The sequence below is a fragment of the Athene cunicularia genome, assembly GCF_003259725.1.
Source record: "Athene cunicularia isolate RWA chromosome 2 unlocalized genomic scaffold, athCun1 chr2_part1, whole genome shotgun sequence".
Classification (NCBI taxonomy): Eukaryota; Metazoa; Chordata; class Aves; order Strigiformes; family Strigidae; genus Athene; species Athene cunicularia.
Genome location: NW_020799095.1, coordinates 5,480,968 through 5,494,311, shown reverse-complemented (window position 1 = coordinate 5,494,311; position 13,344 = coordinate 5,480,968). Strand labels below are relative to the sequence as shown.

The window sequence follows — 13,344 nt, the reverse complement described above, 5'->3', positions numbered from 1 at the left end:
AAGGTTTGTGAAATGCATTTGTCTAAACAACAGGTCAGCTGCTTCTGGATGGAATGTATATTACGTATCTACAGTTAAAATGCCACAGTCTCCACACACATCACTTGGCATTACACCTTAACTCAGCCGACATAAAACACAAGACTGAGATCAACTATACAGTTCTGAAAAGCATCAAAAATCTCAAGAGACATGGAAGAAGAGAAAAATAGATACAACATGTCAGAAGTTGGCACAAAGAATAAAGGAAGAGTTCAACTGTTCAAAACAAAGAAAAAAGAGGAAGAAAGAAATTTTGAAGACCAAAGGATATTCCTTGTAGCTCCTAGATGGGTTGGTCATAGTCTCTGACCAGCAGAAAACATGGCTGCTCCCTCCAGCATTACAGACAAGCAGAAGAAAAATATGTCATCCACTTCTTGAATGCTGACTTGATTGCTTCTGACAGCAGTCTCTAAACCTTATGCAACTGAGGGATCAGTTCTGCTCACTAGAGCAACTGTTCTTCCAAGCATCGCTTCTCTGTACAGAGAGTATTTTCTCTAGGTCACAAGGAAAAAGAAAAAACAATAATGAACATATCTTGTAAGACAGGAGGCTTGCATAAGTCTAAGGATGCCTGTACATCGTAAAAGAAGGCAGGCTATAGTTTCAGTCATTTTAAGACAGCAGAAGCCAAAGGCAGCTGTGTGTTTCTGGTCTTCACAATGAAATGGACAGGTCAACTCTTCTTCGTTAAAAGTAACAAGTTAGTCTTGAATACAGATTATTACATGGCTTAGAAATTCACATGATCAGGCAGGATCAGCTATGAAAGACTGGCATTCTCTAGCACTCAGCATATTAAGTTCTGCACAGGAACATGAAGTTGCAATAAAGTGATTAATTAGTATGTGGGGAACAAAGTGCTTGGTAACTACCACACTGAGCAGTCTTTTCAGGAGCAGATTATTAAAAAGAAAAACATTTTAGATCCAAAAGACTCTGACTTCAAATTAGCTCGAATCATTACTTTAAAAATAATTTCACAGCACGGTCAAAAATCTGTCATTAATAATGGCTGGAACTCTTAATGTGACTGTGGGACAAAGCAGAGGAAGACACAGTAACTGCATTAATTCATTTGTGAGATCTCAGCTCTTCCTCTCAGACGATTTTCATCTATTCACTGCTGTAACAATCAGCCCATCACACTGACATTAGTAGGCGAGATCAGTAAGTACTATATAACACAGAGCTGACAGTGATCTCATAACACTCTGTTCTATGCCTCCATCAACATAACTAGGACAGGCGATTCAGTGAATTTTCCTTAATGTTTGTAAGGAAACAAAGAACTTGTTTGCTCTTCTGATGCACTCAGTATGTCTCAAAACTATGACCAGGGAGCTGATGTATCTTTCTTACATCCAGATCGATGCATTCTAAATTTTAAGAAATACAGCCGAATCAGTGTCAAAAATGCCTGTAAATAAACACATTTCAGAGAATATGTGATAAGTGAAGACAACCAAAAATGAAAAGGCTCGCTGACAGATTAGTGATTCGAATCAACACAGCGAAGTCTACATTCCTGTCTCTAGTTACGGCCCCATGACACACTCGACGTGAACTAACCAAAAAAGGCTCACAAAATAGGTCATCTGCGGTCATGAGTTCCAGCTGCCAGAAAACACCTGTGGCTCCAGCAGCAACTTTCTGTCATCCTCCTTGCATTTGACCTCACAACTGTGCAACCACACACAAGCAAGACAGTGAGGACACACGGTTGGAGAGGGGAAAGGAGAGGATGGCTGATCCTTCCACTGGCTGCCCACAATTAGGCTGAACATGTTGAAAATCTGACTTGATTTTCAACAGATTACAGATAAAACACATTACAGATACAACACATTTTAAATACAAGACCTCCACCTGAATGCAGCCTAAACTGTCTTTAAAGTGTAGTAAGGTAATAAACACCATTAAACAATAGCTAAAAATTTACCACCACCAAACAAAAAAAAAACAAACAAGCAGACAAGGCACACCTGGAAATAGAGCAAAATAATGAATTTTTGACTAGTGTGTATATTCTAGCAAGGACTATTTCAATGCCTCTCTGCAACACAACGCTGCATATTAGCATTCTGATAAGGCACTTTCAAATTAAAAAATAATCAGTCCACACAGATTTCTATCAAAACATAACTCTGCTTATAAAATTCTCTAATTTATATGTTGTTCTCACAAGATACAAAATATGAGAAATTATTCTATGTCCACATGCTGCCACAAAGATTTAGAAAACAAAGATGTCTCTCACTTCCTTAATCTCACACATTCTTGTCTAGCATAATTGCATTTAAAATAATACCTCATTTTCTCTTTTTCTTTCAAACTGAAAGAGTGAGCTCATTAACACCTTCAGTGCTTGCTACTGGAAAACTAAATTTAAATAAGGTTCAATTCACGTAGGATACTTGTAATACTTTCCAATTGTTTTATACCACAGAAAATAACCTGGCAAAAGGACACAACCATCTCACACAAATAATACGGTGGAGTACAGCAGCTAATGACAATCAGAAAATGGAACTGTACTGAAATAATTCATCTTACTGATGACTTAATTATAAAGTTTTAATAAAACTTGCCTGTCTTTCTTCAGTACCATTCATTGTTGCAATATCAAGAGCATTAAGATTCACTACTGAAAGGGAAAATACATCCAATTTAGAAAAGATGATGTTCTGGATAAAACCAAAACTCTCTAAGTCATTTGTGGAAATATCAGTGACAATATTCCAATCTCAGCTACGAGGAGCAGTTTAAGTATAAATTAAGAAATCTGATCTTAGTGTACAGGAATTTCACCCTGAATTGTCCAATGATCATTCTCATTTCTGTACAAGTCATAAGTGACTGCCTCGCTGTGGTATCAATTTCAAGTCAAAATTTTATTAAAAAGATATCACAGGAGCTATTGAACTGAATCACTCTCTGTTTACTGATTGCTAAGGGAATTCTTCTCAATCCTCTGAGAGGCAAAAATTATCCACTTTGGAATTTATCAAAGACATGGTAACGATAGCATGATAAAGCAATGGTAAATACTTTTTTCCCTGAGCAGCAGCAGACTCAAAATCTGCCATGGTGAAAATCACCATTTAAATCTCTATAATTTGTACATGGCACTCAAATAATGAGTAGGGAATCTCTTAACTTCTTACAAAACTCCTAAATTTGAATTCACAGCATGCATGTAGATTCACAGAGAAAACACAACCAGAAAATGCACATTATGGTTCTGGGTTGGTTTATTAATAGATACAAATTTATACTTTAAAATATATAAATTACTTTTTCATAGCATTTTTAAAGAAATATGTTTGTAATAAGATCTGTGACTAGAACTCTCCATATGCAAAAATTGTTTTAATTATACTTCAAGAAAAATGTTATCCTTAGCACATTTTGAAAAGAGACTAGCTTGGTGCATTCACGCTAAGTAATCTGTATAGTTTATAGTTCTCACGCAAAGACTTCAAACTCCATCTTCAGTAATTAGAATGTAAACAAGTTATAACAGATGTACCCTACAAATCATTTATCCAGCAACCCAGTCCAAGCCCATGACAGAGTTTATTTCCCATGCACTGCCTACAAGTCCCTGAGGAGTGTTGGAACAAGGCAATGCTTCGCTGGTCAGATCTTCAGGTAAAACAAATGGGACTTCATCATGCAGCAGCACAATCAATGTGCTGGCCCCAAATCGATACAATTGTGGTGATTACCTCTGTGCTGCAATACACACATTCACGCAGCCCCTGCTGAAAACTCTGCAAAGCTTATCACTCATCAGTACACAGAAAAAGCCATTGCCTATTGTGATGTTACACTTGCGTTAAATCCCACCCCTGTACACCATTTCATAAATAGACCAGCCAGCCACCTACCGCAGAAAAGGCTGCTGCCCATTAGGTAATTGCTCATTTTCAGTGTCATTAGTCACCAATATTGTCTACAGCTTTATGCTAAACAAAACAAGATGGGGGGGGAAAGAGCAACAAATACTTATTTTCCCACTTAAAATGCTGATGAAGTACAAGTTCCTAGCAAATATCAGTAGATTTCAGCATGTATTACCTCACTAGAATATTTTAATTGAAACAAAATCAGATCCTATCCAGCCAGAAAAATGAAATACTAATGTTCTATTTCAGAAAAACAAAAAACCAGCATCCAAATTATTTAACACTTTCCCAGTTAAGATCTCAAACTACCTCCAGTATGAAGAAGTTACATGCATGCATTCCAAAAATGGTTCCAATTTACTGAAGGAACTCTAATCCCTTTGTAAAGGCGTTCAAGCTTATCCTTATTTAAGTATTATAACAAATAAGTCAATTCTTGACTGTTCAGATTAAATCAATATGAAATCTATTTTCTCATTAAGTCATTCTCTAAGAAATATATCCCCAATTTATTCAACATACATTACCCTCTTACTCAATCATATATACTAGTTAACTATGTATACACCATATATATTTTCCCTGATATTTTCCCTCACTGTTTATTAGACAAAAAATATACATTGTAGTCTGAAGCTTTCCCTGGGAACTGTAAGTTTGTATTTTTCATGGTAACAGCCCATCACTTCTTGTTGCCTTACAAACACTTTAAACCTACCTGTACTGTTTCTAGCAGTTTTATGACTTGCTAACCAGGGTCAGTTCTACATTTATATACAGAGATACAGTTTCTAAGATTATTTTCAATGAGTCGTCCTTTATTTATTTATTTATTTATTTAGGAAATGATGGAAGCAAAGTTTAAACATTACTACTCAAAAATCTTACCCTAAACTTACCTTGAGTACCTGAAACGCATTCAGTTCTATTTTGGAATTTTGACTTTGGAAAAATTAGTAATCCCAGAACTTTCAAACATGCAATATTAAAACTGAATTTCCAGAAAGAAAAAAAATAAGATCAACAGAGTAAGTTCAAAACTATGCATTCTAACATTTTTTGTTTCTAAAGGATTCTTCCTTTTTATGTACTGAAGAATTCCAGTAATTCCCTGAATACAGGGAAAAGTATTTTTCTTTGGAATATCAAATTTCTTGTATAATATATATGTCATAGCCTACAACCATCACAAGAAAGAAATCTTTAACAGATTGTACAACTGTGACAATGGCCAGAGAATACATCTAGAGGCTGATAACGTCTGAGGAGAAAAATCAATTATAAAGACTTTAATTCTAAGCGATGGAGAAATTAGCATGGCTAATAATAAAAGGGTTTTTTTTAAGGTAAATATGATTTCTATCAAGTTAACGTACATCACTAACACAACAGCTCTTAGTCTGACATACTCAGAAAATCATCTGAGAAATCTTTAATGCCTCTTAATCGTACATGAAGGTTAAATTCTTTGGCTGCCCACCTTTAGTCATAAATAGATGTTCAAAGTGGTTAACACAACAGAAGATACATATATTTATAGAAATTCAGCATGTTCTACAGGCACTCTAATATCCTTCAAAGTAATTTTTACATGAAATACAAAACTAAGCCAAAATGCAAGATTTTAAAACTTTAAAAGACTTTCAAAACTTTTCTGAAAAAAAACAGGCAATCACGGAAATAAAAACTTGCTTTCACAGGGGCTCTTCTATTTCACTGAATTATCTTTTCATATTCTCCAAAGGTTTCTACTAAAGGTGCTTACTCTCCTTGTATTCAAAAGCTAACATCTACAGCATCCTACTAGAGGTAGACAATTTTCACTTTATTTTAGCTAGTACAAGAGAAACAAGTTTTCATCTTTCTGAAGAGAAATTTAGTGGATATCTTCACTATCTCATCACTGTTATTTATGAGAGATGAGCTATGTCCTGAAACAACATCTCCACTGGTCTTAACATTAAGAAAGAATCAAAAGTCCCCTCAAGAACCTAGCTAGCTCATTTTTTTTAGTGAGATCTAAGTTCTGGTCATTCAGGAACTCGGAAACATTAGTGTTACAACAGACACTGGGCTTTTTTCTCATTTAAAGTCTAAGGCAGTTATTTCTTTTTCCTGTAATTTTAAAAGCATGAGAATGCATTTCTGTAAAGCAGCAGCACATACTCAGTGCATGGTATGTTCATCATTGGCATAAAATACACAGTATTTGGAAAGGCAGCACACTGAATAATTCAGTGACAATACCTTTAAGAATCTCATGGATGATGATAAATCCAGGAAATGCTACACTTCTACAGCACTTGTAGCAAGGAAATTGTACTTAGTACCACAACCAGCAACTAACATTTATTTCTCCATTTCATCTTCTTTGTACTCTTTTGGGGTTCTGATTCCTATATTCTTGAGCTGTTCTTTGTCTCTTGTACATTAGAGAATTCCTTTTTGAGTCATATGCTAGACTCCTCCTACAGCTCTTTCATTCCTTTTTGTTCCTTATCCCAAAACTGGGTATTTCTTCCCATCCTCCTTCCTACTGTTTCCCAAATTTTCAACATTTTCCCTCTACCAAATATCTTCTTCCTTCTTAATATGGTTGTCATTCAGGCCACAATTCTCTCACACCTTCCTTACATCCTTCAAATTCTACCTGCCAGCCTTTACTGCAGAACACCAATTAGGATGGCACCTGTAGACTGCAGGGACTAAGCTCTCAGCTACACCTTCTACCTACTGGAAACAGAAAAAGGAGGGAGGGAAAAATTATGGCAGGCATAGGGTGAACTGGAAAAGAGGGACACAGAAGGGAAGATGCAGCAAGTAAATTAATCTTAGCCTTCCTCATAGACTTGCACCTTCAGAATTTGTATTTTGGATGTGTGAGCAAGGCTGAAACAGGCAAGCCAAGAGGTCAGCTGCTACAGAACACAAACTTCTACAGTTACACCCACACCATGTGACATGCCCCTATTCATCTGACTTGTAGTAGTCATGAGAAAGGGTTTCCCTCCCAGCTGGCACAGAGGAGCAGGATGTCCCTATGAGTCTGACAAAGGGCATCAACCGGTTCTCAGGAGCAGAAGAGGTAAAAGGAGTTGACTTCTGTGGTGTCTCAGTTTTCTTTTGCTAGCTACACCTTCTCCTCCCCACAGTCCCACCCAGACAGCAGCAGGGTCTTCAGCCTCCTCTCACTGAAATGGTGTGGCCCACACGTCTCATTGACACTGTGCTGCACATCAGTAGATTCAGGTAGCTGACACAGCATCAGCTGTATCATTGTTGATAGCTTTTAACAATTTGTTATCAACAGTGAGTTCTGAACACCGCCTGTTTTTTAAAAAGTCTCAAATTTCAATATTCAAAGATCCACAGGTCATTATCTATGCATCTGTAGCGTATATTCCAACTAAACATTCACCTTCATGGATTCTGAAAAACACTAATTTCCTGACCAGTTACGATATCAAAACATCAAAACCCCACCCAGTCCTAGTGCCAATCTTTTCTTACCTGCATTCCTCTCATTTTCTGGAACCGAGCTACCGCATCACTGATGGTGTAGACACGAACATGGCCCATGTGAAGCTTTCCAGAAGGATATGGGAACATAGAAAGCACATAAAATTTTGGTCTTGATTTCTAGAAAGAAATTTTTAGAAAGTTTTAACTACATGAGTTAACATTTCACTTGAATAAATACATGTGCACATTATAAATTACACAGTACTGTGAAGATAAACAAGGTTCTGCTGGAACTGATCCAAGTGAGCACTGACAAAGTTCATCAGAACAAATTCTTTGGGACTGTAAATGGGGAGGTTTTACCAGACTTTGCTGCCATCCCATCAATTTATATTGATATTTATATGGCACTTGAAAATTATGGTTTTAATCAACTTTTAATCAACAAAAGATACATTAACATAACTACAGCTTAATAAATCACCAGTCCCTACCGTAGCATCTGCAATTGATTATCTATGAACTCATAATCTGTCCCACCAAAAAATGAAAACATGACAGATTAAATTGTCCCCATAACAGTTTAAATAAGTGTTTTACTTTGTATTTACAACAAACATGGAGCTCACTGCTGGCCAGTTGCTTTTTGTCAGCTGAACTGCAGTAACTCACTGAGTGCCTAACTCAATCATTGTTAATTGCATGAACATCCACTGAAGTGAAACTGTTTAGTTCTACTATATATGCTCAGATCCAAAGTCATCTTACAAGCACCATCTTGCACAGTGAAAAGAAAGTAAAAATTTCATTTAGTTAGGTTTGAGTAAATGGACAAAAGTTATAAAGAAATCAAACATTATCTCTCTCACACAAATTATTCCTAATACATCTCGATTACCATTGAATTTATCACTGATACATGCTTGGTAAGTTCCTACATTATTTTTCTTATGTTAATAATGGGGAAAAAATTATGGGCAGCTTTTACTATTCTGAACAAAACTCTATTCATATTTATCAAATATTACTTCTTTATCACTTTTGTCCAATAACAGTGAGATTAGAGATAATCTGAATACTTCATTGCAGCACTACATACTATTTGCCTCTCAATATGTTATTAAATCTACTTCAACTGTAAGTATAAAACAAGTATCATTAAAAATACAATTTAGACCAGTATATGTATGATATATATATGACACCTATGTATAGACATATTGTCAGATATTAAAGGCACAATCCTGAATTACTGCTTTCCCTGATATATGTATGCATGCACACCATCTTCATCTCAGTTTTCTTCCTCAGAAAATTCAAGCCTCTTTTCGACACTTGGATAGAATCAATTGTTTGTTGGAAAGGGGACACATTTTAGGGAAGAAGAACAAACGTGTAGGGGCACAGAAATATTTTTATACCTATATGACTGAGCGTAATTGAGAAGGCAAAAAGAGTCAGAGACCAAGATTATAATTTTTTCAAGATCTTTTATTGCACGGGAAAACTTTTTTTCTGTAAATCACTCATTATTCCTGACAATATAAACCAAAAAATCTTCTTTAAAAATCATCTTCCTTTAACACAGATTTTAATGAGTCACAGTGTGTCGTGTAATAGATTTCTTATAACCACTGGGAATAAGATCCTAAGAAAATTGTTTACAAAAGTTATGAATGTGAAGATATTTCTTTTAATGCTTTAAATAATTAATTCCTAAATGTGGTATAATAAACAAAGAAATAACTGATTATGTAAACACTTCCTAAATTTTCAAGTTCATACTTTGCTTACCGTGTTTTTCCTCAAGATTTTAAAAATTATTTTTCCACCTACCTCATCAACTGTTTCTAATAATCTACTATCACACAAAAGTATATTCCTCTGAAATGTAATATGTATCTCATCATTATATGCCAACTATACTAAGTAAGTTTCAATTAATTCCATTCTGAGAAAACAAAAATATTGAACATGTAATTTCCAAATTTCTCAAAATGCTTACATCAGTTTCTGAAATTCTGCAGAACTGATCCTTTATTCTTGGGAGCCACCATTTTTCAACTCTTTTTCTTGTCTCCAACCCATAGCTTTTTTCCCATTTTCCCGTCTCACTGTAAATAGTTCTGACACAAGCAGGACCCAGTCTTCTCTGCCATTTAATTAATCCCAGGAAGCCATTTAGTTGTCTCTTCAAACATGAAGAACAAGGGCCAACTTTCTGACAAACCGACTGCATTCTTTAGGTTATGATACCTGAAAAAGACAAAAGTAAGTATTTCAGTCTACAATATATAACAGGAATTCAGTGGTTATTATGATTATACAGAAATTTGGTAGCTATGAAACATATTTTAGCTTGATTTAGATTGCTTGGCTGTTTTCCACAGTACTCACATTTTATTCCCATGTGTCTGAATTATAAAAGCATTTATTTTTTAGCCATGAGAACTTAACTGTGGTCCTTGCACAGAACATTAACTGTTCTGTTAGATTCCTCCTCTAGTAGGACACAATTCTTGCATTCAATCTCTCATAAAGGGAGGATTAGTCAATTGAAGGTTCAAGAAGCTCAACTGCCTGAACAGAAAAAGATGGCTAACATGGTGTTAGTAAAAATTGAGAATGAAAAAGGGAGAAGAGGAAGTTGGATGAAATTATCCTGTAAAACTACTGAATTTGTCATCACTGAGAAGAGATGGGGGAGGATGACTATAATTAGTAGATTTCAACTAGACATTCTAAATTGACTATTTTGCTAAGGGCTTCCTCGTCAGTACAGTTTCCTGCAAGAACTGCATGAGAAACTTACACTGTTCAGACAAGATATAATTTAACAAGTCAAGCAAGTAAAGTAATCCAGTTCTCTTTCAACTAAAAATTCAGTTAAAAGAACTCCTCATGCTTTAGAGTGAGACTTCTAAAATAAAACTACTCAGATGTGAGAAAGATCAAATAATGTGCACATTTGGGATTGGTCTCAGTAAGATATTTACTGATTTTACTTCCTACAGTAGAAAATATGGCATTAAAAAATATTCTAAGATTTCTTCCTCATCTTCACCCCCAATTCCTTTTTTAAAAAAACTTCTTTATTTACATCAATATTTCCTACCTTCCATGGTTGATTTTTTTTTTTTTTCCAAGTTTTGGCCTATACTGTTGTACCAAGCTATTTCAGTCAGTTCATGATTTTTCTTGCAGTTACATGATAAAACCTCTGTGCAGAGAAACTGTATAAACAGTTTTATTTATGTATTTCCCCATAAAATAACAACATTATCAGTAGAAATAATCGCAATACCACCTAAATTAGGTCCCCAGTAAGCTAGTGGGAGATGTAGTTCCTTAACATTCACATGTGCACAAGCCCTCATTGCCTGTCTCATCACAGATCTACAGAACTGCACATTCTCTCTCTTACTTATCAAACAGACTCTTTTAACATTTTCTCATTTACATACATCACAACGGTACACTGGATTTTTTGTTGCTAATTTCTAAAATCTCTCTCATTTGTAATAATAAAAAATCCAGGACCGAACTCAGGATTCCTGGTGCAGAAGTTATTCAGGAAACACCTAATTTCTCCCCCTCAATAACCCTACACTTACTCACTCAACTGAAAATTACCAAGAACATTTTACTACTTCACAGGTTTGCTTATTTTTATTAATTATTTCCTTATTACTTATGTCTTTTTTTTTATTACTTCAATTTATTTTATAACAGAAAGGAGCACTTAGCTTAGAAAGAAGCTTAGGGCAGGGCACTTTCAGCATTGCTGATTTGCAAAATACACATTTTAAAACCCAGCAGCTATGCACATGGGAATCCTTCACTGAAGAGAGACAGAAAAGACACGTCAGCTCCACACCAGCGCACAGCTTAAGACGTGCCAGTGCCACATCTGCCAGGGCACATTTGGGTGACTTCAGGCTCTACAGGTCACATAAGCAGGGGTCAGAGTGGTGGATCCGCGCCCGCCCCCGGCCGGGGGGAACCGCGGGGTGGGGGGCAGTTGTAGCGCAGCCCGGCGCAGCCCCTCAGCCCGGACCAAAGGGTCCGAAAGGCGTCGAATCCTGCGGGATATCTGCCGTGCTACCGAGCCCCGCAGAAGGGGAGGGGAGCGCGGCCCTCCGACATGGCAGCCCTTTGCGAAGTGGCCCCCAGGTACCGTGCCTGCCTAGGCGGGATCCCCTCAGAGCCCGCATTGAAAAGTTGCTTTCCAAAATCGAGGGCAAAAACTGAATTTCAGCAGTGATAGACAGTTAGTAACCTACTAGACATCAGTAGCGACCGTTTAATTAATGGAGTTTAGGTACAGGCATGCGTTTTAGAAGGCCCGAGAGCACTCCACGTCAGACAGTACACACGCTGGGTTTATATGTTAACAAGGTTTTGCCAAGATCGCAGTCTTTGCCTTGCGGAAAGGCGGCCTGGTAGCGATGAAGGCCTTCGGCCCCTCAGTCCTGCAAACGTTTCAGTAGGTGTTGGGTGAGGAGGACGGAGGATGAAAAGCAAGGTAGTCACCTGAGAAACACGTAAGAGCACTCCTGAGGGTCTGAGGATCTTGTGCTGGGCAACATGAGGCTGAATTTGTCACTCTGTCACTGTACATCAGATACTTAACATGCAAACCTAGAAGATCAACAATAAATAAAAGGGTTAGATTAACCAGGATTCAATCTCTGTATAAATTGCACCGCGGTTTTTTAATATCGTTCACAGCATACACAGATACTTTAAACTGACCGTGTAGCTTAGGGCTAGATTTTAGTAGCATTTTGTCTTCAGTAATTTTATTTCCCTTCTGTAATTTATTTTTTGAGACTCAAATTATGAAATAAAACCAATAGTTGTTTTGTGATGTCTTTTGGACTAATGTGAAAAAAAAGAGCAGAAGTCCATAAAACTAATCTAAAGCAGTATAATTAGTTCTACCTCTGGCTGGAAAACAACATCTTACCCTGTTGTCAACATTGTACAGTTCAGAGTTGTTTTCAATTACCGCAGGTGGCTTCTAGTAGCCTCCAAAGAACAAAAAATGCATCTTTTTTCTTTTTCCTGTGGACTGTGTGCTTTTGCTGCTGGCAGCTGCTGATTCTTTTAAACTCTTTTCTTCACTGTTGTGTTTCCAGTGGAGTTTAAACCAACACATTCTGTTTATGCAATGCAATGCCTATAGTGCTGTGAACCTTTTTGTACTCTAGAGATAGGGGCTTCTTATGAATAAAGTATTTACCGAGTATAAGCTTTCTGCTTGGTTGTGTGTACCTGTCAAGTATGCTTAAAATTTAACCTTTTCACTGCAAAAATTAACTGAGAGCAGCACTGATGCTTACCCTGCTTATAAACCAGCACAGTTTCATCAGGACCATGTGCATAATTTTAATTTGCTTTCCTGTTGATGTCTCTTTCAGCAAGTGATGGTGACTTTGGTCTAACAGGCCTTCCCATTCCATATCTCTCTCTGAGCTGCTGGGCTAGAGGGGACAGGGCATTTTGTGGTGTGGGGGTACAGGCAGTGCAGTCCTTGGCTGAGACCCTTCCCCAGGATAAGGGAGACCTCGTGACTGGCTGGGACATACTTTCACCCCCAAGGATGATCTCCCTCACACTGGCCCTTGCCCTGGCACTCTCCTGATTCATATGGTGCCATTTGAGGGCTTGTGTCCCTACTCACTCCTTGCGCTCTGCAAGGGTTACAGCCTGCTAAGGAAAAGCGGGTGAGCGAGAAGTATATCCAACCCCTGCCTGGCCTATTAAGATGAACAATTGTTGAAGTTCATTTTCATTTGTATGGCGGGCTGTGAAGCTCACAGCTGTGATTTGTGATTCCTGTTGGGTTCAGATCAGGAACCTAGGAGTTTCCCACTTCCAAAGAGAAGGGACCTGATGTGGAAGAACTGTCTGTCCTTGCTTG

General features: G+C 37.2%; 1 protein-coding gene across 2 annotated transcripts in view; it reads right to left on the bottom strand.

Annotated features, from left to right (window-relative positions):
* The window catches only part of LARS2 (leucyl-tRNA synthetase 2, mitochondrial), an 88,289-nt gene extending 78,632 nt beyond the window's left edge, over positions 1–9,657 (bottom strand). Inside the window, exons 1-2 of one of the 2 annotated variants that reach the window (XM_026842964.1) lie at positions 9,424–9,657; positions 7,467–7,595 (exon numbers count right to left, since the gene is read on the bottom strand). In XM_026842964.1, the coding sequence (XP_026698765.1) occupies positions 7,467–7,595; positions 9,424–9,657 (363 nt within the window). Of the gene's footprint in view, positions 1–7,466; positions 7,596–9,423 lie in introns of those variants that run through there. The other variant, XM_026842965.1, reaches the window with a different exon arrangement.
* Between the last annotated feature and the right edge of the window lie 3,687 nt (positions 9,658–13,344).